This window comes from Hipposideros armiger, unplaced genomic scaffold (genome assembly GCF_001890085.2).
Source record: "Hipposideros armiger isolate ML-2016 unplaced genomic scaffold, ASM189008v1 scaffold_383, whole genome shotgun sequence".
NCBI classification, from domain to species: domain Eukaryota; kingdom Metazoa; phylum Chordata; class Mammalia; order Chiroptera; family Hipposideridae; genus Hipposideros; species Hipposideros armiger.
The window spans coordinates 858,005-883,736 of NW_017731733.1; the positions used below are offsets into that span (position 1 = coordinate 858,005).

Genomic DNA, 25,732 nt, shown 5'->3' on the forward strand with positions numbered 1-25,732 from the left:
AAATTTGCTTCACAGAAATTCACATTATAGTTAGTGCATTTTATAAATAATCCTATTCCTTAAAAAAAAAAAGACAGCTATATTTTAAAGACAGATTTTTCTTGAAAGTACAACACTTACACTGGTTTCAAAACAAAATCACTGTGCTCCTAACAGGTCTTGTCTTATTTCTGCCCTTGCCATGTCATCTAAAAGATAGAAAAACCAGTGGTTCCTTTTCATTGGAATTGTTCCAGCTGGTATTTTTGTATCTAACAAATGAAAAGCACAAACTAATATAGTATCAGTTTTATGTATCATTTATAAGCATTCTAACGTAATAGGTAAAAAATGTATATGCATTGTAGTAAGGGTCGCTTTTTTCATTTTACCATTCTTTGACGTTTACAGGGCAAAAGTAACTAAGAATATGTAACTGATTTTACAGCATGAAGGATTTCAAAATAAAATGGGGAAATGATACATTTATCAAAAGACAAAGAGAAAAATGCAATATGACTTGGGAAAAAGTGTATCAGTTAAACTAGAATACTCAAATTGGAATGAAGATTACAATCTGACAATGTTTATCAAAAAACAACATTAAATTTTTTTAATGTGAAGTTTGAATTCAATTTTTAAAATTACTATTTGAGGGCAACAGCCTCTAAAGTCAGGAAAACACAATACCAGGGAAAACACTTACATTGAAGACAGTGCTTTAAACTTGAACCTATAAAACTGGTCACCATTAAGATTCCTTGACAAAGAGGGAATCATTTGTCAAAAGGGAAAGTAAACAAGTTATCGTTATCTGACTACAATAGTCTTAGAAAATACAAATCAAACTTTCATTTATGGTATGAAACCTGTTACATCAATTCATTTAATATGATGCTCAACTGAATTTTTCAGTTATTTAAATAATAGAGTTAAATAATTATATAGCACAACCAGGAAAATTATAAATATTTAAGATTAAAATGTCAGTGGAAAACATATTTTATATGGATTAAAAGAAAAGCATTCATTCAAAAAGACTCCTGAATAGGAAGACAACATAATTCCATTAGAATTTTAAAAGAGAGAGAGAAAGAGAGAGCAGCCCCATAATCCAGTTTGAAAGATAAGAATAAATATACAAACTGTTAAGCAAAGCCAGGAATATTGATTACTTTGAAACATCTACTTATATCCATTTTAATGAAGAATTAAAGGATACAATGTATAGATTAGTGGGATAAGACAGATGAATCCATTTTTTTATATCCTAAATAATTACAAGAGACTTTGAAAATGTAGTGTTATTCATGGTTTCTTTCCAGTTTAAAAATGCCTATCCATTGCCTCTATCTTTGGTGTCACTGCCACCAATAAACACAGTATACAGCTTATAAACCTAATTAGCTATTTCAACTAGGAAAAAGTAAATCAACATTCTATCTTTAAAAATAAGATATCAAGAACATGACCCTACTCAATTTTGTCTCATGGTCCCACAATATTCTGAAATGTCATGCCGAAATGTCAAAGTTTAAAAGGGAACATCATTTGCTATGACTGCACCAAAAATTTAGCTACTGTGTGCTGGTATGATGACAGCTAGTAGTATGCAGAGGCTACAGAAAGACAAAAGGTACAAGTGTTTAGCTCACAATCAGTCAAAGGTTCAGTTTAATGTGAAACTGAAACCTCTACCACACAATGCCTTCATGTAAATATTCTACAGCTTTGTTCTCTTGCAGTTGGAAAGGATAGTGTAATTATCTTATTAAATTTACACAAAAGATTATGAAGCATGGTAGTTGTTCATGATTAAAATAAAACAGCGATGTAAATTAATTTAACAGTGTTAAATATATTCACATGATCACCGTCGTGATTCAAAATGGCCACTAATGAAGTTACATAGCAATATATGTACATAACAGTTGCCACAGCAGTTTTTGTAAGTTTGACTTTTTTTGCAGACCAGGTATTTTTATGAGACAAATAACCTTGTATCAATTCTTTCATATCATGAAAGGAATTTAAATGCAAGTAGCTTCATTCCTCTGGGGGAGGGGGAGGGGAGAACCTCTCAAAAGTCAGTGCAAATGGAAGAGTTCTACCTTCTTGAATATTTGAACTTGTCGACCGAGACAGATTCCTACCAGCTGAGGATAAACAAACCTTAGGATATCAAAGACTCCCGTAACATTGTCAGCGGCATTTAGCAGGTATATTTGCCACAAACCAGAATCCCAAATCCTATAGCAGAGCCTTCTGAGAATACGGTTGCTGTGGTTGAGGTGGCTGTTGACTGCCTCCTGGTTGAGGCAGCGGTGATGATGTTAAATTATAGTTTGGCACATGGGACATATTAGTTCCTGCATTCTGGTATACAGTGACATCCGCAGCAGCAGCAGCAGCAGGAGGGGGACTGTACACTGAGGCCTGGTTGGGATATGTGTTTCCTTGAACAGAATTGACCATTGCACTGTGGAGGGAAAAGAAAACACTCAGATCAATATTGACTTACATAGTCATTTAGACATAAACAGGAAAGCTATTCATTCAACATTCACTGAATATTTATTAAATACCTATAAGGCGCCAAACATGATCATTTTAGGCACTGGGATATCATAAAGAAAGAAGGAAAAGAAATCCCTACCATCATGGGGCTTACATTGTAGCAGAAGAAAAAAGATAATAAACGAATGTATAATATGTCAAGTGGTGATAACTGGTATGAAGGAAAATAAAGCAAGTAGGGGGACCAGGAGATTCTGGCTTATTCAGTGCAGTAGGAGGAGAAGATATGTCAGACAAGGCAACATTTTTAAACTGAGACCCGAAAAAAGTAAGAGGCCATCATATCAACTATCTAGGGAAAAAAAAAAAACACAAAAAAGCTTATCAGGCGAAGAGAACGGCAAGCACAGAAGCCTTTGAGAAGAGAGGAAAGCAGCCTAAGATAAAGTGGCAGAATTAAAGGGGAGAGGAGCCTTAGAATCTATAGTGCCTTAGAGACCACAGTAAGAATTTGGCTTATATTTGAGTGAGATGAAAAGACATTGGTTGGTTTTGGACAAAAGAGTGGTGTGATTTGACTTAGGTTTTAACAAGCTCACCATGGGCCAAGGACAGAAGCAAGGAGACCTGACTGGAGGCTATTACAATTGTCCAGGTAAGAGTGGACAGGTGGGTAGAGCCATGGGGGACTTGGTGGCAAGGAGAGGAAAGGGTCACGTTTTGAAGGTATCGCTGTCAAAATTTGCTAGTGGGCAGAGTGGTCAAGAAATGCCTGAGGTTTTAGAAATGAATAACTGGTTGAGATAACTGGTAGACTGGCCACTCACTAAAAAGACCACAGATAAATTTGGGGAAGGAGAATCAAGTGAGGTATCTATGAGGGTCACAAGAAAAGGGGGTGAATAAGTGGTCAGCTATTCAAGTCTGGAGGCCAGTGGAGAGTGAGGACTAGAAATACACATATGGGAGTCATCAGCATACAGCTGGGGTTCAGTGTCAGGGGCCTGAATGAGACGCCCAAGGGAATGATAACAGAGACAAAGGCGGTCCACACTCTGGGCCCTCCCTAGACCTAAGTCAGGAAGACAGGGGCACTAGGTAAAGAAGACTGAGGAGGGACAAGAAGGTGGTAGGTAGAAGGAAAACTAAGAGAGAACGGCCATGGTTAAGTGGAGAAAGTATTTCAAAAAGGAAGTGACCATTTCCCTTCAGCACTATGAAAAGCACCAGTCCTAGCGGACTAGGGGGGTAAAAGCTTGATAACCTCTTTTCTTTTATTTCCCTGAAAATACACACACAGATAAAAGAGCCCTTCCATCTGCTCCCAGAATCACATTTATCAACTATCTGCACCTGCACCCATCACATACTCTGCCTTCCCGCCTGCTGTAACTCATCAGCCGTGGTGGCCCCCTCCCGGGCGCCCTCCGCTTGTGCCTGCCCCTGTTCCACCAGAAACTTCCTTCAGGGTTGTCCTTATTCACTGTCTCGGCTTCCTCTCTTCCCATCCCCAACCCCATATCTGAGTTTCTACTGTGAATAAGACACTAACTAGTTTAGCTATACAAAGAGAAATGCTAACAGCTTTAACATTGAGACTTTCTCCCACATGTCTATTAAAAATGTAAAACAAGGGCCGGCCGAGTAGCTCAGCTGGTTAAGAGCTCACTCAAGAACTTGAGCTCTGAGCAACAGGGTCAAAGGTTCGATTCACGGCCCGAGCTGAGCTACCACTGAGCTGCCAACAGGTGGCAGGATGGCTCAGCTAAAAAAAAACACACACAAAAAACGTATAACAAACTATACAATGGGCAATGGCCCAAAATTTTAAAAATATTCCCTATTTCTAATCTTTTCTTCAATTGCTAGATTGTTTATAAATTGCTGGTAAATTCAATGCTCTTGTACTTTGTACAAATGAAACCAATTCATTATTATAATTGTGGTATTTTACTGAAACATTCCTCCAAACAATATAACCATTAAGTAATGCTTCAAAGGCCTCACCCATTATCATTCCACATGTATTACTTTCTGAGATAAAAAGTATTACAAGAAGTCAGATTTCATGCTCTTACTTACATTCATGCTATAATAGAATGCTGAGACTAAGTGCTAAACTCTGGAGCCAAAGTGCCTGGTTTTGTAGCTTAGCTAAGTGGGACCTTAATCCTCCCTCCATGCCTCAGTTTCCTCACCTATAAAATGGGGAAAAAGTGTGCCACTTTATAGATTATTAGAATAAATGCATTAATCTATGTAGAGAATATAGCATAGGGCCTGACACTTACTAAACATCCCATAAATGTTAGCTATTACTGTAATTATTCACACTTTGTACTACGTTCCTTATCTCAATTTACAGTCCCACCACCCACCCATTTGCCTAAGGGCAAACTCCAGCCATTCACCTAATACTTTGCTCTCTTATATCTGCTCTGCACTGTCTCCCCACCTTGTCACCCACACTCGACCAAACCACTTGCTAACCTCCTAAATAACTCTTTTCCCATCTCTATCACTGTATCTTACAGTTAGACACTCATCATTTCTTATCTAATATGCACAGATAATATGCATAGTACCTAGGCTTTTAACCTAGCTACTATGAATTTACCTATCCTACTGCCATGTAAAGCCCTTTATGGGCCTTCCCAGATAAGACCCAAGCTCCTTAACATGGTACCTAGGATTATTCATTGTCTTCCTCAATAACTCCAAGTGTATCTCATGTCTCCCATCACAGACTAATCCTTTAGTAACACTGTACTGTTGGTAATGCCCAACACGTACCCTGTGTTTATATATATCACACACATACACACACACACACACACACACACACACACACACACACACACACACACTATGGAATATTACTTAGCCCTGAGGAAGAAGAAAATCCTGCTGTTTGTGACAACTTGGATGAGATCTGAAGGTATTATGCTAAGTAAATAAGAGAAATAAATACCATATGACTTCACTTACATGTGGAATCTAAAAAAGTCAAACTAAGACAGAGAATAGAGTGGTGGTGACTAGCGATTGGGGCGTAAGGGAAATGGGGACAAGGGGTACAGACTTCCAATTACAAGGTAAACAAGTTTAGAGATCTAATGTACAGCATGGTGATTTTGCCTTATAATACTGTATCATATACTTGAGTGTTACCAAGAGAATAAATCTTAAGTGTTCTCACAACTATGTGGTAACTATGTGACAGAATGGAGGTGTTAGGTAATTGTATTAGTAATCAATTTGCAACATATAAATGTATCAAATCAACAAGTTGTACACCTTAAACTTACAAAATGTTATATGTAAATTATATCTCAATAAAGCTGGAGGGGGGGTGAAACTAAATCACACTTGTATGTCAAGTGTCTAGCATAGTATCTGGCAGACTAAATGTTCAACAAATATTTAACAGGAGTAACTTGAAATACAAGACCAACAAATACACCGCTTTGGTCACCTTAATACAGTGGTTCTCAACCTGTGGGTCGCGACCCCTTTGGGGGTCGAACGACCCTTTCACAGGGGTCACCTAAGACCATCGGAAAACACATATTTTTGATGGTCTTAGGAACCGAGACACCGCTCCTCTATCCGTCTCCACGTGGGTCCACCCACATGCAGGTACGCCCACATACGAGTACCCGGCGTGATGACATCATCGCGCCAACCCCATCACATACACCCCGTACAAATACAGGTGTATGTGACAGGGTTGGCGCCATAATGTACTTATGCGGACCAGTCACACGTGTAGAGAGCAGCTACTGTGTAGAAAACAGCTGCTGTGTTGAAAGCAGCAGTATTGGAGGTAAAACGACACTTCATGAATTATAAATATTTCACAATATATAATTATATCTTGTTTTTGTGATTAACCACTACGTTTTAATTATGTTCAATTTGTAACAATGAAAATAACATCCTGCATATCAGATATTTACATTACGATTCATAACAGTAGCAAAATTACAGTTATATAGTAGCAACAAAAATAATTTTATGGTTGGGGGTCATCACAACATGAGGAACTGTATTAAAGGGGTCGCAGCATTAAGAAGGTTGAGACCCACTGCCTTAATACTATCATCGCCACCATTACAACAGGCAGGTTTAGGAAACTACATCCAAACCACCGGTGACACCAAAGTTTGGAAAAGTTATAACCCTAGAACCAAAATTATATGTACAACAATAAGAAACTGCCTCCTAGACATGAACTAGGGCAACTAAAAAACCTTCCTACCAAAAATGGAAAAAAAACCTCATTGACCTTGATTTGCAATTAGAAAGCTTGAGCCAAATGTGCAGTATACCTCTATCAAGTGTACTTCCAACCCCAATTCTCTTCCTTCTAATTTTTTCATCTTACATTTGCTTTGCCATCAATTCCCTCATTTAAACACACACATAAAAAATTGCTCTTACATATTTATAAATATATTTTATAAATGATGTTATACACTTATTGGGTTGTCAGAAAAGTCATGACGTATTTTTCTATGTTTTTTGTTGCAAAAATACGTCATGACTTTTCCAACAACCCAATATATATCCTTTTGAGAACTGGCTCAAAGCCTTTGTAAAGGCTTTGCAAGGGATTTAAAAATATATCTTACTGGCTTAATGCAGCTCCTGAAATTTCCATCAACACTTAAAAATTTATCAAACATTTACTGAGTTCCTACCAGGTGTAAAACTCCGAGCTGCACAGTGTGGATATAAAGGTGAAAGAGATGCAGCTCCAGCTATCAAGATATGATAATTAGTGAGGATACAGACAAGTCTAAAGAAGATTACAAGACAGGACTCATTGTGCTGGGGTCCTGTGACAGGAAGAGGAAGAACAGTACTGGAGAGGTGGGAAGCCATTCTAGTAAAGAAGAAGCTGAGAACTAACAAATAAATAGGACTTAGCCAGGCAAAGAGAGCTAAAGATTTCAAGGAAAAGCTCTACACAAAGCACCCGTTCAAATGCATGTGTGTTTCTTCAGAGGTGACATTAACAGCTACACTGTATCAGTACAGTCAGGCCCTGGAATACAGCTCACGTCCTGCACCACACATTTCACATCCTGACTGTGGAAACAGACAGAGCCACCCCCAGAGAACAGCAACAAGTGTTACCACTCTGTGGCATGGCTACAGCACCCACCAACAGATTCTCTCATCTACCAGGAAATTTCTCAAGGCCCTGAACTAACAATGGGCCCCAAGTAATCTCCAGGAACAAGGTAGGTAGACGTCATTTCAGAGGTAGCATTTCTGGATGACACTGAAATATCTAAGAGGTTCCTACACAACTCACGCACTGGCTGATTTCTCTACAATACCTACCTCTACTCACTTTGTACCTGGTTTTAAGGCCGCATGCTCCTCTTCTAACAATAACTGCTCCCTACCTGTTTGCCTATTTTCCATGTAAGATATTCATTTTCACCAAATTTCAACTTAAAAAAAAAAGTCCTGGGGACAGAAAGAGTTATACCTAACATTTTCCCTGAGCTAGCTAACCCAGTAGGAATACCGTTTTCGATGCTATAACAGGCCTCCTCATTACCATCCTTCTTAAGGTCACTTCAGGGTACTAGAGGTGACCACAAAATAGTATCTGCCAATCCCCAAACATCCTGAGAGCGAGACTCTTTTGAGGATGAATAATACAACAGTAAGGGCAGTACAGAAACCTTCCTGGGCAACTCCAGTATTGAAGGAAAGGTTTCTGGAAACTGTGCCTGTGCCACCAAGAAACTTCTGTCGCAAGTCAGAACACCATGACTTCTAGAATTGCACACTGGTGAACTCTTAAAGCCTGTCTTTCATTTATTTCAAGGGAAAGACCTCAGCTTAGCAGAAAAAGTACTTATATAATTATAAAGTACATGATATATAATCCTTTTACTACATGATAGAGGGCAGTATAAGTGACCAAAACAATGAGCCTGTCATTTTATAGTCAGATACTTGCCCTTTGAACCACAGGGGCAAACAGTTTTTGTACCGTGTCTTTTCAAATGGTTTATCTTGCTGTGATATATATTAAATTCTAATACAGGGCAAAAAGAAGGAAATACTTTTCTTTAGGAGACAGCCCACAACCATCAATTCTGAAACAATAATGATAAAACATTTAGATTTTATATGAAATTTGTGGAAAATGATAAATTATAGTTATCAAATCTAAGTCATTAAAGTCCTTAGCAAAATCATAGATTCAAATAAAAACAAAAACAAATTAAGAGAAAGTTAAAACCAGACTCCAGCATGTCAATGAGTCAGTTGAGGACTGACAGGCTTGCTGCCTGGTACTGCAATACTGCAGGGGTTCCTGTAGAAACCCACTCATGACCACAGAGAGGGTTGATCAGATGGTATCAGGTGATGACGTCTATCCTGGATTTTTCTTATCCAGTTCTTATGGTTACAGATGACTAGGGGCACTTAAGAGTTTTAACAGCACTAACTCCAAACAATAGTCAATAATGAAATTACTTAGGGTAAGAAGCCTGGGTTGGCTGACTAGGAAGGGCTGGGTTTGCAGACGGTGGCACTGCTCCTTGGCTGAGAGAAGGCAGCTGCTCTGGGGGAAGGCTGTAGCTCTGGAGATGGCTCATCTGGGCGTTCCCTGCCACCAGGTAAGCACCACTCTGAGGAGGCCCTGGATACACCTAGAACAGTTCATAACACACATTAGATTTCCTAAGATTTTAACAGGCATGTCCAACTTTCTTTGTAGAGGCATTCAGTTACAAAAAAAATAACAATTACATCTCAGAAATTTTTTTGTTACGTTACTTCTGTTGACAGCCATTTTCAAGACACTTTTCAGTGAAGCTGGCCTCTGATGATTTCTCTTAGGTAAACATTGGCTAAACTTGTGTTTCTATACAGAAGCAGTAAAGAAACTTACCTTGAAACTTTATACTAATATAATCTTTTTCCATATTGATATTTTAAGTGCTTCCCTAAAAGGAATCCAAAGGGTGTTTAAGAACTGCCTTTGAATTGTTTTGTATCAACAGACTACACTTGCTTATAGATACAATTTATAGTTCCTAAATTAGTTCATTGAACATACAGTTAACTTACTTTCTAAAGCAGGGGCCAGCAAACTATTTTGTAAAAGTCCACATAGTAAATATTTTAGGCATTGTGGGCCGTATGTATCATCTTTGTCACAACTAATGAAGTCCATTCATATAGAAAGCAGCCAGAAACAATATATAAATAAATGAGAGTGGCTGTGTGCCAGGAAAAATTTATTTAAAAAATCAGATGGGAGGCTGGAATTGTTCCTTGGGCCATTGTTTGCCTACTCCTGCATCTAAAGACTATACCTGTTTTACTGTAAAGAAACTAAAGTCTTAAATGCCCCCAAATCTTAAATACACATAACATTCTAGTTTTCTGTAATATTCAGTAGATCCTTTCATTTCACATTTGAGAAGGGAACTCCATGGTCTATGCAGTAAGACTCAGTTAAGATAGTAACACAACCATCAGGAGACAATACAGTCATCTCAGCACTTCTGTTAAGTCCTAAGAGACTCAACAGTCCTTTATTATAAACACAGCTATTCCAGTCCTCATAAATACATTTTTTTTTCTTTTTATACTTTGCAAATTGAACATGGAAGTTTTTTGGTTTTTTGCTCAAGTGAGTAGGTGTCATCTAGTCCCACGTTACTCAGGCCTGACTGCTTATTTCCAGGGTTCTGGCCCCTTATTTCAGGGGAAATGGACAACGCAAAAAAAAAAAAAATTAACCCGCACAAAGTCTGTGCTACTCTGCATGGATAAAATGGAGAGCTTGGCTAATTACTCCCTATACCCTAAACTCCTCACTTTGTGGGAAAGAAGTTTTTTGAACTAGTTGCTTGGGGTGGATACAAGGAAAGGGCTCTGTATTGTATTACATGTGTTCGCATGTAATGACGGGGGAAAAAATCCAGACTAAAGCAGCTCACTGTAAAAACTGAAAATCGTAGATACTCAGAATTCAGTACTAATTAGAAATTTTACTCAGATAAAAACTGCGGTTAACCAGATAATTATATGTGAAGCTTTAAAAATATACAGATGTTTGGGCCTTGTGCCTGAAGATTCTCATTCAATAGGTCAGAAGCGGGGCCAAACTGCATCTGTATTTTTTTTAAAAAGCTTGATGGGTGGTTCTGAGGGCACCCTTGCAGAAAAATACTACTACTACTACTAATAATAATAATATGAAGAACTATTGATATAAGTTGTATTTGTCAAGTAAAAGATTCTTTTAAACTTTATTTTTATTCTAAACATTACTTTTAGAAAGTTTCACATTTTACAAAAACATAGCTATTCCAAATAATCTTATCTATGTTAGAGAATCTAAAATGATATACTTGTATACTTGAGTTTTTAAAAGCTTACCTGAGAAGCAGAAACACCAGATGACTGCATATAATACTGCTGATTCTGTAATTTTGCATACATGGAATACATTGGGTCTTCATTCATTAACTTGGTATACAGCGAAAGTGCCTCCATCACTTTAACATTAAGTTCTGAGAGTTCTGAATGTTTTCTGAAATAGTATACAATAATTTGAAACATTATTACTTGAATGATACAATGTTCTAAATAGTAAGATATTAAAATAGCAAAAAAGTGGTATAAGTAGATATTATTAAAAATTTAATCTTCTGACAGACAATATCCTGTATCTTGGCCCCAAGGCAACCAAAACTATTTAAATTTTTGGCACTGTGCTGGGATAACTCTAGCTTATCATACATGCCTTTACCTCCAAATATCTAGGTTTCCCTAGTTAATAACAGATGGATCATTTGAGCTCTAGCAATGTCACTTATTGCAAACATGATTATAATAGCTAACCTTTATTTTTTAAAAAATACTAATACAGTAAGAGTCAAACAAATCCTTAGTTTTTTAAAATAAAAAGGGAAAGACAAGTCTAATTCTAATTCCCACATCTAGTAGAAAACAAGTGAAGAACTGGTTCCTTTGGCAAATATAAATAAAAATAAAATAAAATAAAATAAATGACAGCTCCATCCCAGTGTGCAGTGCACAGAGAACTTTGGGGAAGAAGGTACACAATATACAGGCAGCACACATTCTTTACCTGTCGATATCTTCCAGCTTTTCATCAATGAGTGGTCCCATCTGGTGACACATTGCTAAGATGACAAGATTTGAAGAAATATAAGAAAACGCAGGAAAAGAAAGCAAATCTCTGATGGACAGTCACATAATTTAAGAAATACAAGATCTAATTTGGATTAATAAAAATTATATTAATAGCCCACAGAACCCAAGATTGATTTATCTGGGTATTTAGAAAATCAATACTTCAAATTATACTGATCTCAAAAATATTAAAATACCAATTTTTTTTACAACATTCTAAAATGTTTAATAAAATATTTGGATATTTTGAGTAAAATATTTAATTTGGACAGAAAAGTGTAAGAAATTGAATTCTACCAAAGGTTTAAACTGTATATACATGTGAAACTGGGTCACAGAAGAGAAATATTAACATTTTTGTATCATTCTCAATTTTATTTACATATAAACCATTCTGTTAAAAGAACACTAAATATAACCTCTAATTAGTCTTTATTTGCAGGTAATTGGAAAACAAGTTTTACCTTCAAGATGCAGTAACTCTGGAAGATCTGGTTGATCATCACTGGGATCTGTACTTTGCAACATCTGTAGCAATTGGTCCATTTTATCCTACAGAAATTAAACAGTTAAAATAAAAAGTAACACATTATTATGCAACAATATGTTCTCACTTTGTAATTAGATAATAGAGAACTTCTGGAATTCACAGATATGGAGACTTCAATTTTGCTTCTATGTATTTAGTATATCTGTGTACTCTCTTTGGTATCTTATGAAGTCAGAGCCTTGAAAGCTCAACCAACCTATTTTTTAAATTGCTAAGAGATTCTCTTGAGAAGAAACAGAGCCACATTTAAACTTACAATGCCTGAGTTCTTCAATCTCTATGTCGTGCTAGTGGGTTTCACTGTTTTGAGGCAGCTGTAGCCCTGCCATGCTGACAGGTGTAACCTCTCTCTCAAGATGGCATTACTTATGACTAATAACTCAGTTATTGCTTCTCCCCCATGGTGAATACAGCAGCTGTTTTAGTAAGGCAATACTCAGCTATATTACAGCTGTTCTCTTTCTAAGTAGGGCCATAAAAACTTAGTCTACATTTTCTCCCCACCAATGTTTCAGTTTGTGGTTTCTCTACTCTCCTATGAGGGAAAGGCTGGGAGGCTTCTCAAAGCAATGACTTAGATCTACAATATTTCAGAATCTTTTGTTTTAAGGACCAATTGGACTAAGGAAATCATCATCACATAAATATATCCATACATTATGTAAGTACATATGTATTTATACGTAGGTTTTCAAAAAATCAAAATATAGATCTCATGTACCAAAGATTATTACTGTAATAATTAGACTTTTCTCCATGCATAGTTTTTATATGGTTATGCTACTAAACATAGGTGCATTAGGTAAATAACGTAAAGACTACCAATTCAAAGCAAAGTAGTTATTTAAACCGAAACAAAAACTTTGTATTCTGTATAGGAGAACAGTTTAAGAGATTAATTAATTACTAGAGAGTGAAAGTGACAGACGTATATAAAACTCTTCTGAAGCCAAAACAGTTTTGTATTTTGAAATGGATACTATTTTTCAATGTAAAAGATTAACAATTTTCATTTTAAGTAGTCTAGAAAAGAAAGCACATGTCAGAAAACTTTGCCTACAGCAAAAAAAAAAAAAGGGGGGGGGGTGTTGTTGGTAAAATGAGACCAGAGTCAGCTAACAAGTGGATTATTTTTGTCTTGTTTGTTTATGGAATACTACACCTTATTTGAAATAATCTATCGGAAAAATAAGGTTTCTAGACAGTCCACTAGTCTGACCCTACTTGCGTCTTCTTATGTAATACAATCGGCCAACACCTCTACCTGACCCAGTTGGATTCCTTGGAGCCCAGGACCGTCTTCTACCATTTACTTCTCTAAAAGAGCACTCCCCAAACTTTCTGCTTTTGGCTCCCCTAAAAGAAGGCTAAAAACCTATAAATCCCTTCACATATTTTAAAGATGACATCCCATTTTTCATCATAAGTTTAAAATGGTACAAAGAACATAATTTCCAGAGCATTAAATACTGACATTTTAAAATAAAATTTACACATTCTTGGAAGTATATCCAAAAAAAAAAATCTCACAATAGTGTTTGCAATAGCAAAAAAACCCACAAAAAATTGTAATCAACTTTAGTGTCGAGGAAGTTTCAAGGAGAATCTTTGTTTTGTCTATATTGTTTGAATTTTTATAACACAATACATGCATTAATCAAGTAATCATTTTTTTTTAAAGAAGGCAAGAAAAACGTTTCAGCTTCAATACGAAGTATGAATCCCTCTCACAGAGGAAACCACTTACTTCATCAATAAAAGCTGGTTCCGGCTCGGGCTCTATTGTTTCTACCTGAACATCATCACTAAATTGTACCGTCTTCTTCTCTGTTTTAACTGCAAAACATGTAACATTTATCTTTTCCTTGTAAAATTTAAAATTCTATCTGAAAGCAATTTAAGTTCCAAGAGAGAATTTGAGTTTTTCTTATATTCCCTTCAAGCTGAGATACTCAATTTAAGGAATAATTAGGCTGCAGATTTAAGCAATAATGACAAAACACAACTTCATGTCAAGATTTCTTAATTTGATCTTCTAAAGATTTTACATTTTCCATAAAAGATACTTTACTAAAAATAAGAGATATATTTCTAAAACAAAAATTAATCATCCTTGTATCAATGTGGTCAATCGGTACTCATAAAAAATATTAAGAATCAAGATGAAGAGGGGGGTGGGAAAAGAGCAGAATTAAGGAAGGGAAATAATATCTCTTAAACTATTAAATATGCTTAGTGGAATATATATTACATTTCCTCCCATGAATCTACAGTACAATTCTATGAGATATACCCATTTCATAACTGAGGTTAACAGTGACTTAGAAAGAGTATAAACTCTTGCACAGGTGAAAACTAACGAATGGCAAAGCCTGGATTTGAATGCCAATTTATCTGGCTCCACCAGCCCCCACCACTGAAATCTGGCCTGTGATTTTACTCTGAGAACAGGAAGTTATACCACTTACGCATTCTGCATTGAGAGACTCCATATAAAATGGAAATAGTTGATTTCCAACATAAGGAATATACTCATCCCATTCAAGCCAGCATAAAGCAAAATTCTACATTTGAAAAAGTTTCAGCTGATTTCATTTTCCCATGGGGAAAAAGAGATATCGACTATATATATTTTTGCGTTTATATCTTGAACTATTAACAAGTAGAAAGCTGGGATAGCACTGTATTGGTTGAAACCCATAACATACATGGTAGACGTCACATCCTACCAACTGACAGCACACAAGTTTGCAGTGCTTTTGCTCCTAGGAACTATTACTGTGCACACAATATTGTGTGTATTATAATATTATCTTTACATATGTAAATATATCTTAATGCATCTCCAAAACAAGAGAAGCTAAGCAGGGCAGGTATTTCTACTTGATACAGTGAAGTGGGCTTGTTTCCTCTTAAAGAATGATGTTACGAGGGTCATGCTAACACTATCTTTCCAAGTTTGAGGACTTTAACTCTATTACATAAGCACTGATGCTCCTGTTTCTCTTTCAGGTGGTCCAGGGTGAAACATCTGAGATAAGCTAGAATACTCATTTTAAAGCTGCAATGCTATTGGGTTGCTGGAAAAGTCATGACGCATTTTGCAATGAAAAACATAGAAAAAATATGTCATGACTTTTCCGACACCCAATATACGATGGGGCAAAGACAATAGGGCTACATGATCTACAAGAGATCTTGGATCTCATCTTGAACAGAAGTCCAAGACAATTCTACCCTTCCCAACAGCTGATTCAGGACAAAAAAAACCTATCAAACCCCCCAAAATCACCACCATCATCAGCTCAGGCTAAAAAGTTGGCACGGTATGTACTGCCATTTAAACAAGATTCTGCAACAATGTTTTTTTTGACTTCTGATGAAAAAAGAACCCATTAAAGGACTGGGTATCAGGAATCTTTATGAAAGTGACACAAGACAACCAGGCAATAACTATGAGAGGGCACCGTTTTATCTAAGATCTGTACTGTCCGGCTTGTTAAAGCCTTCTCTTGAAAGAAGTGTCCTTATGTTTTTAAAGAAAACTATCTCTTTATTGTTAACATATATATCTATATATACGCACTTATGTATCGTTTATTGCATAAATATTTATTTACATAGTCTGTATTCTGGATAAGATTCACTACTAGGTACTGTCGGAAAAAAAAAGATGACTAAGACAGATCCTTTCTTAAAATTCTTGTAAACTAAAAAAGACCTAAGCACCTTGCAGTTTATAATTTTCTTTGATTCCTTCTACCTACCAATATAGAAAGATGAGATGAGCTGAGATATTCTGCCAGAGAACTGTAGCTTACTGACTTATATACAATAACTCTTTTAAATTTTAAACATTTCAATCACTAACAGAAATCTTTCTACACTAGAACATATTTGTTTCCTTAAAGGGGGTGGTTATGACTTAATCTTGATGACTCTAACTCATCATTATGAAGAGTTATTCAAGTGCAGTATTATGAAGAAATATAGTCAACTATCTACCAACGTTTTGATCACTTTTCCTCGTTGGCCCCACTTTCTACTTTACTTCTCCTAGTCATCAAAGATTTGGAAATCAAACAGATTAGTTATGGCTCCTTCTGAATATCTGACATGGGGGCTAGGAAAGCCACTATTGTTGCTTAGAGGCCACAGTTCCAAGTTGGAGGCTAGAACATTAGAGCAACAGTCTCAATCTTTGAATGGGAAGAATTCTCTAGGAGGTTACACTGCACACTTTTATCAACTGATAATGAAAACATTATACATAAATACATAACACATAAATTCCATTAACACTTCTTAACGTGCATTTTTACAGTACAGAGAGTGTGTGTGTGTGTGTGTGTGTGTGTGTGTGTGTGTGTGTGTGTGTGCATCTTTCTTTTTAAGAAAGTCCATGGTCTGCCTAAAGATAATCTTGGTAGACAGATGACTGCAATTCTTAAGATGATTTCTGGTAAATAATCTACTGACCAGGAAACTACATTTTTTTAATAAACACCTTAGAGGCACTAACATTTCAGAGTCCCTGTTGTATTGTATTGTAGCAAGTTCAACTTTACTCAACTTAAGCGGGTTATAAATTATCATCCGCTGACAGATGGAAAATACTCACTCATTTCTGGTTCAGCAGTGAGATCTGCAGTCACAAAATTAGAAGGAAATAACCCTATGCCTTGATGGGTTTCACCTTTCCACCAGTTGGGATCACTGTGAGGAACAAGAAAGAATGCTTTAGTATAATAAAGATTTTTATTTCCACAAATATTTTACCTTTAATGGTGTGTAGCTTCACTGCCAGATTTGAATCCCACAATAATCCAGTGAAGGAAATGAATGTATAATTATTACAAATAAGAGATGAGGTCTCAGAGAAAATAAGATGCAATTACACAGATACTCCTTTATCTTTTGAAAGACTGGTGAACACTTTGGGGATCTAATACAAGGCTCGTAATTCTCTCCCCAAAAAGGAGGCCCCCACCATTAAAAATTGTTAACTTCAGGTGGGTCATGGGCTCCAGAGTAAGAATCCTTTGTAATAAGATATGTGGAAGGTCCTTAATCCAGATTTCATTCAGCAATGTCTAGGACAAATTAGCAAATTTTCCTCCACAAGTGAACACATATGTATGATAGATGACACTGTTTATAACATAAAACGTTCACAGGAGCATACTCCCAGGTGCATACCCATACTCTCTACATATCCAAGTGTCGAGTATAAGAAGAGCTAGCAAAAAATAAATATTTTTTGAATGAATGATGATCGAGGTTTGGTGCAATTTCCAGTGAACCAGCTCAAACTTAATTTCATTTTCTCCCACTCAATAAAACATATTAAAGTATGATATTATAGGAATAACCTTAAATGCATCTGAATTTATTTTTTAAATCCACTTGAAAAGTTTAGTACTTCATTATCAGTAACAATTAATTTTCAAGTAAACATAAAGCTGTACTAAAAGACATGTATCACCTCCCCTATGATAATGTAAATGTATAACTCCATGTAAGATGGATTTGTTCCACACGAATATACCAAATGATAAATTAACTCCATATATTATGTATTTCTTACAAATTCCATAAATACATATACATACTTGCTATGTTCTTTAAAATCTTAACTTTTTAATAATTTAACAATCTATATTATTAGATGGAACCAAAAATGAATAACTTAAACTAGGCCTCCAAAAAAACTCAAAAACTATTTAAATAATAGATGAGAAAAAAATTAAGCTACAAAATAAGAATCTATCTAGGCAGTCTGACACAAGTAAAGCAACCGTCATACAAAGAAAATATATAAGCCAGCGTGAGCGGCCAGCAGCCGCAGTGAGCAGTGAGTCGTCCAGAAGCCGGCGACTGATCTGCCTCACCTGGGAAGAGCGCGATGATGGTGCCAACTTGGGCCAGTGAAGCAACGTCCTCCACAACTAGACTGAAGAACAAAACGACAGCAACTTGTCTGTTCCCCTCCCCCAATTCCCCAGCGCTGTTCCCATCCCTCCAATTCCCCAATAAAAAATCTTTAAAAAAAAAATCTACATCAAAGTTTTTTATTACACTTGGTGATGGCATCCAACAGGAATAATGTGAAACACAAAAGTAATACGTTATATATGTTCATATGAATGTTCAATTTAATATTAACCATTACCTGTCATCAAGAACTGTAATAATTTCTCCAGCTTTAAAAGTAAGTTCATTATCTTCAGCAGCTTCAAAGTCATATATAGCACGAACTTTTCGACCTTCATGTTGGTGGTTAGTTAAGAGATTAGATGTGCTTGGATACAAAGTGGAAAGGGTGGTTGACTGCTGCCTTTGTTCCTTCAAGGACAATTCAATGGCTGGAAAATAATGGGTTTAAATAGTTAACATAGCCAACAATCCAAATAAGTACAAAAAGATATCTGACGGTAAAAAACTATTCTTCTTTCAGTAGTACAGCTGAAAACTAAGGACATATCATCATATTATATACTGAACAAAAATCACTTCACCAATTTTGTTCATTGATTCACAACTTAAAGTTTAAAAAAATTAACAAAAATATTGAACAGCGTGATGACTATTTTTACTGAACAGATACAATTTACCTTTTTCTGAGTAATAAAAAGATATAAACTCTTAGATCCAATTTTTAAAGTTTAGCTGCAGATATATTTTCTTCTATCTTTTCCATGTACTTCTATAGCTTAAGTTCCCAAAATGATCATCAAAATCACTTGGGAAGTCAGAGTGCTGAGCCTCTTTGCGGAGCCTCAAAGGTAGTATCTGAGAATCTGTAATTCCAAAGGTAATTCTTATGTAATCAGTCTAAGAACTGGATTTTAGAAATAACTACAGTAAAGTCTGACCTAACAAATCCCCCAAAATGGATTTCAAATTTGTCTCCTCTATCTCCCCCAGTGTAGGTCAGCGCCATGTGTCACTCAGGTTCTGCAATGTCATCTTAGACTGACTGCCCTGCTTTTGACTCAACCAAAAACTTTACAACTAGCCTAAGAAAATGTAGAAAAATATCTTTTAGGATCTTAGGGTAAGGAAAAATATCTTAAGACAAAAAAAGCAAAAATCATAGAAAAGCAAAAACTTGGACATCAAACGTTAAAAATTGTTTGATAAAACACACCATTAAAAAATTTAAAGTATAAACCAAAAACCAAGAGTAGGTATTTACAATAGATTTAATAGTCAAAAGATTAGCATCCAAAATAAAAGATTCTAAGGGTAAATAAAGGGGGTCAAAACATGGTGATGGAAGGAAATTTGATTTTGGATGGTAAACACACAATGCAATATACAGATCATGTGTTAAAGAATTGTACACTTGAAACCCATACAATTTTCTTAAGCAACGTCACCCCAATAAATTTAATAAAATTTTAAAAAAACAAAATTTCCTACATAGCATTAATTTAAAAAAAGACTCAACAATCAGAACAGATAATAAACATACAAAAAGGCTTCAACCTCACTAGTAATCAAGGAAATGAAAATTAAAATAATTACATATTATGTCAAACCCATTAGATTCATAAAAATTAAACTCTGACAGTACCAAATGTAAGGATACTAAAAACACTAATAGCTTTCATACATTCCTGATGGAAGAGGAAAGAATACAACTATTCAGCAAAGTTGAAGATGTACCTATCCCATGAGCTAACAATACCACAGTCACAAAAAGTTACGTGTGTGTGTAAGTGTGTATGTACACAGAGAACATGTAAAGGATACTCAATACAGCATACTTGTTCTAGTAAAAAAAAAATAAATCAGAAAACTCAAATGTCCATCAGTAGGAGGAATAAATTACAATACATATTTATTAGTACACTGGAATATTATACAGCAGTTAAAACAAATGAACTGATTTATATGCCTCATCATCATTAGATCACAAACACATTTTCACATGAAAAAAGTTGTACACAGTATCTACTGTTTATGGATATACAGTATAGTAAGAATATTATAAAAATACAGACTGAAAAGACACATGATAGTAGTTGCCTTGGAAGAGGAGAAGAAACAAATGATACTGAGGACGGAAATAAAGTAGATTTCAGCTTTAGCTATAAAGTCCTATTTCTTTTCATTTTAAATATCTCAGGGGAATAAACATTAAGTAACAGACTTATCTTCTTACCACCATCAGGGAATTAAAACATACCTTTTGCTAAGTCTTCTTCTTCTTTTTTGTTAGCCACAGTACCAGGATCCTTGGCTACCAGAGCTGGGCTTGCTTTTGCTTGTTCTGCAGCCTAACACACAAAAAGGAACATGATATTTGAGGGCTGTTCTCAAATTTTCCTACCCCGTCTAATCTACAAACTTGCAAGACCCTTCTCATCAGTCTACCACAGCCTTCTGAAGAAGAAAAAAATTCAAACTGCAGCAGCCTGAGAAGGAGAAGAGTTAGAACTGGAACAAACAGACTGAGAGTCAACAGCCTAATAACTCGCGTAGATTTGTGTAGAGGTTAAACTAAAGCAGACAAAATCAGAGAAGACTATAGAGGAGATTTTTAAATTTTTAGAAAAATTCTAAAACCAGAAAAGGGGCTGAGAGAGGGAAGAGGATGACTATTTTAAAAACATGGAGTTTTTTTTATATTTTAAATATGTATTTAGGAGTTACATTTTATTGTTTCCCTCCAGATCAAAATCAGGATGTTATCTTTAGGGACCCAGATTTATATATAACAATATAAATGCTCATAAAATTATAATATTTTGTACACTAAAATACAAGTAGTTTATTCTGGGAATATACTACTGTCCATCTTAAACATATGTTATAAATAAGGTAGTGTACAAGTAAATGAATACATAAATTTATTCACACTAATGGAATTATAAGCTTCTAAGCCTCAATGGCCACTAAATTTTTCCATGGCAATCAAGGCAAATCAGACTGATTCTCGCCTATCTTACCAGCCTTATTCTCAGCCATCCTATTGGTTACCAAAAGCTGCTACCTACCCTCCCTGCCCCCGCAACACACACCTCTGACACACACTTGCTTCTATGTCTAATGTCCTCCCTTCTGGCTCCTTTTACTACAGCCACGTTTTTCACTGTTAAGTTTCTCAACTCACCAGTCAGTAAACTGCTAAAATATCACTTTCTCAGTGAAACATTCCTAAATCTCTTAGTTAAGCATTCTTTCCTGTGTTCCTCTGATAACACTTTTAAACAAGGTACGATGATATGGGCAGTTAAAAATGTAACTTGTGGAGTCAGGCAAACATGGGATCCAATGTCAGATCCGCCACCTTCTAAGGTATTATGACCTTGGGTACACTGACCTTTGTGCCTCAAGTTCCTCACTTACAAAACCAGAATAGTGATAAGACTGACACATCACATGCTTTTCAGAGGATTAAATTAACACATGTACCTTCCAAAATCAGATAAGATAGGAACCTTTTGGAGTTTAAAACAAAAAGTATAGCATTGTCCCCTGGGATTTATATGTGAAGAAACGTTATGTCAGACATATGACTATAGCATAAAAGATGCTCAAGTGAGGAGCCAATAAACCCTATAGAGTTGAAGGTTTCTACATTTTACATGAAATACCATACTAACTCAACATAGAGTATGAAAAGTTACAAATGTATACTGTGATTCCCAAAGCAACCAATTAAAAAAATTGGAATTCTAATTTTTAAATGATTGTTGAGCAAATGAAAGGCAAAATATTCAACATTTTATGGTAAAATACAGTTCTATATTCTTCATTTAGTATTTTTTATAATGTCAAACAAATGAACAAGGCATTTATTTTTAGAAAAGCTGATTTTAAAAAAGCTTTTTATAGTTCACTGAATAGAACTTTAAGCACTTTCAATTCTGATCCTCTTGTAATGTTTTAATCACTATGTAACTCTGAAAATTGAAGGCACTCTTAGTCAGAGGCAATCTTTTTCATTAAATATGAACATTTTTTCACAATGGGGTGAATTTCACAAAACAGGCATATTGCTTTTTTGTGGTCTGTGAAGAAATCTCTATGGGTCCAGAAGGAAGTGCAGAAGAAGCCACATTAAGCCCTACGTTCCTGAGCTGCACGCTTTTCTGAGTTCCTTCCTATCATCAGGTTCTAAGTGCAGCAATGACATTTGTCTTATTAACTAGTCAATTACAGCAGCAGTGTAGCATTATTTTTATCTCCATGTCTAAAAAGTTATTGCTAAAGGAACTGCAGCAGCATAAGTTAGGTGACTAAAGAATGACTTTTCTTAATATTTTTATATCATTTTCTTCTGTACGTGGATGAAAAACTGCACTTCAAAAATCCTCAGGCTTTTGTGACGTATGCTAAACAAAGATCTAGTCTGACTAAATGTAGTAATGACTTAAGCAGCAACAAAGTGACCTCAAAATCTAGAGGGACTTCTACAGTTGATCTTAGGTGATCACATTTTTTTCATTAAACAGGCTTTTCAATGATGCGCTTTTCAGAAATTACTATAAGAAAACCACCATTCTACCTTGTCTTTTACTTTATATGCATTTTATGTCTTCTTGTGGCTGAAAGATAGCAACTACAACAAAATTAGTTTTCACATATTTTATAACATCTAGATGAAAAGAAGAAAAGTAACTCTTAACTGTATTCTTACTGATTTATGTACTGAAAGTAACCTAACTTCTATGCCAATCAATCAATCAATGCTCTTGCCAGTGTTCACTCCACTTCTTGTCCTTTGAAGCCTAGTCCGGACAGACACATATCCACTAACCTCTACATCAAACGGAAGGCAGGATCGTGTAGTGGAAAGAACACTGGACTGAGAATCAGGAGGCCTGTGTTCTAGTTCCAGCTCTGTCAACTACTAGCTGTGGCCCTGGGCAAGTCACTTAACCATTCTGGGTCTCAGTTTCCTCATCTGTAAAATGAGGGGATTAGATTAGAGAATCCCTAAAGTTGTTCCCACAACTATCTGAGATTGTAGGTTAACCAACAATGGTACATTATCAAACAGATTATTAATTCTTCTTCCTTTTCTTACAGGAACAAGTCCCTCTGTGGATAGAAATGCAGTTTTCACTTGCACTGAAAGCTGTATTCTAGAGCAGTGCTTCTCAGACTTTAATGTGCACAAAGAATCATCTGGGGATCTTGTTAAAATAGAGACAATGAATCCATGGGTCTGGAGTGGCACCTGAGATGCTGCACTTCTAACAAGCTTCCAGGCAATGATGATGGTCAACAAATTACATTTTAAGTAACAAGCTCTAGAACAGATACTCAGGGTACAGAAATTAAAATTCCACTACGCATCTACACTCTTTAGTTCTCTGTAGTGAACCTATTCTTTGATAATTAAACATTGCTGGGGCCGGCCAAGTGGCGCGATGGTTGGGAGCTGGCTTGGGACACCGGAGGGCCCCGGTTCGGATCCCACATGTGAGGGCCGGTGACGCTGCCCTCCGCAGCTAAGATGCTGAGCGGCGGCTCGGCCTGGAGCTGGGCTGCCTTGAGTCGCCGGTGACGGCATAGGCTGCAGCCCCTGTGGCAGTGGGTTGCCATGGGCTGCCGTGTGTGGCCGGCAGCCGGAGTGAGCGGCCGTCCACCGCAGTGAGCGGCCGTCCAGAGGCTGGCGACTGATCTGCCTCGCCCGGGAGGAGCGCAGTGATGGTGCCAGCTTGGGCCGGTGAAGCAGCGTCCTCCACAGCTGGACTGAGGAACAAGACGACAGCGGCTTGTCTGTTCCCCTTCCCCCAGTTCCCCAGCATTGTTCCCATCCCCCCAGTTCCCCAATAAAAATCTTTAAAAAAAAAACAAAACCAAAAAAAAAACACCATTGCTTCTGTTGTCATGGAGCTTATTATAAGATAATCTTGGATTATTCTGCATAAAATTATTCCTTAATTATATAGATTTTAGAAATTATTATTAGTAAAAGCCAGCTATCAATTATAAATGAATACTTCTTGAAGATATAATTTATCATTGTAAAACTATTCATAAGCCAAATTTTCCAAGTAAGGAAAATATCCTTTCCTTCCTTCAACTCCCAAGTATATTTGTGGGCCTTCACAGCTCAGGAGTACAAAGATAAACTGAAAGCGCCTTGGGAAGAAAGTCTAGAAAAGTCTGGATTAATCATTTCATGATTCCCTGAAGTGGTCAAAACCCCAATCTTCAGCCCTTCACAGCTGAGAGTTTTCTGCTTATGCTTGCACACCACTTGTTATATTCTACCCCAATCCATACAGTGGGGAAAGACAATATAGTAAATTACCATATGTTTTAAGCCCCCCCTGATTAGTTGGGCATTCTAAAGGGTGGTTACACAGGATAGAAAAACAATAAAAGAGATACCCTTTCCTTTTTTATATGAATAAATTAGAGATTGGTCTCATTACGTAAACACTTTTTTTTTCTTTGAAAAGGAACGTTAAGCCTTTCAATCAATCATATTGATTAGGAGAAAGGAAGAAGACGTATGCACTGGTCAGCTTTTATTAAGAGAAAAGATGCTTCATGTGCTTCTCTTCACATTGACCCCTTTATATCTCCTTCCTTTTTTAACACAGGTATTCATAAATTTCTTAAAAATAAAAAGAATCTCTAAACTCATCCTTAAATTTTAAGGATATCTTGATATTTGAGCTGTCATTGTTTGCAGATAAAATATCACATTAATAGCATTTAATGAGGTGGTCAGTGTTATCTGATATAATAAAGCAATTTTGCCTATAACATTAAAACTAAATTTAAAAATTGCACGTTCAACTAATTCATTTATAAAGAAAGAATAAGAAACAGTGGGAAAGTGGAAGTTGGAACATATTAATATTCCACTGTATTTTTCTGACACCTCTAAATGCAAGATTATTAACAAAAATTCCTCCAGAATTGGGTTTGGAAGAAAAAAAAAAATTCAGATAAACATGGCTACTTTAGAGAAACAAATTGTAATAATCACACAACTTTACAAAATACCTGAGAGCCAATAGCTGGAAACGTAACTCCTTGTTCCTTAAGATTCTTAATCATTGCCGATATCAGACTAAGCTGTGGATCATTCTTAAATTCATCTGTCCATTCAACCATGAGAGCCTTTAATTTTTCACACACTTTAGGATGACCCTAAAAATAGAGGAAAAAATTTAATATAAAATACTAATTTCCTAGCTAATAATTTAATATAGACATCTTAAATATAAAAATTATAAAGTGTTATATATCTCTTTTTGAGTCACAAATTACCCCTAGCTATAGATAATCCAGGGGTGTCACACTGGCGGCCCGTGAGCCGCATGCGGCCCTTGAGGTAATTTTTTGTGGCCCGCAATACTCTGAAATAAAATGAAAATAGAAAAAATTGTTATGAAGAAAATAGCGCTTAGGGGAGATCGAGGCAATACCGTACACACAATTCCCTCGTTAACCCTTTAACTACTGAAGACGAGTATACACGTGGCCCAGTGCCTTTCCTGGGGG

General features: G+C 36.1%; 1 protein-coding gene across 4 annotated transcripts in view; it reads right to left on the bottom strand.

The window, feature by feature from the left end:
- Nucleotides 1-565: 565 nt before the first annotated feature.
- Nucleotides 566-25,732, bottom strand: part of STAM (signal transducing adaptor molecule) — a 64,519-nt gene continuing 39,352 nt past the window's right edge. For 2 of the 4 annotated variants that reach the window (XM_019662933.1, XM_019662935.1), the window contains 10 exons: nucleotides 25,229-25,378; nucleotides 20,445-20,535; nucleotides 18,423-18,615; nucleotides 16,872-16,966; nucleotides 13,998-14,086; nucleotides 12,165-12,252; nucleotides 11,636-11,690; nucleotides 10,921-11,074; nucleotides 9,004-9,179; nucleotides 566-2,458 (listed from right to left, as the gene is read on the bottom strand). In XM_019662933.1, the coding sequence (XP_019518478.1) occupies nucleotides 2,230-2,458; nucleotides 9,004-9,179; nucleotides 10,921-11,074; nucleotides 11,636-11,690; nucleotides 12,165-12,252; nucleotides 13,998-14,086; nucleotides 16,872-16,966; nucleotides 18,423-18,615; nucleotides 20,445-20,535; nucleotides 25,229-25,378 (1,320 nt within the window). In that variant the 3' untranslated portion in view covers nucleotides 566-2,229. The remainder of the gene's footprint in view (nucleotides 2,459-9,003; nucleotides 9,180-10,920; nucleotides 11,075-11,635; nucleotides 11,691-12,164; nucleotides 12,253-13,997; nucleotides 14,087-16,871; nucleotides 16,967-18,422; nucleotides 18,616-20,444; nucleotides 20,536-25,228; nucleotides 25,379-25,732) is intronic. The other 2 variants (XM_019662934.1, XM_019662936.1) reach the window with 1 other exon arrangement.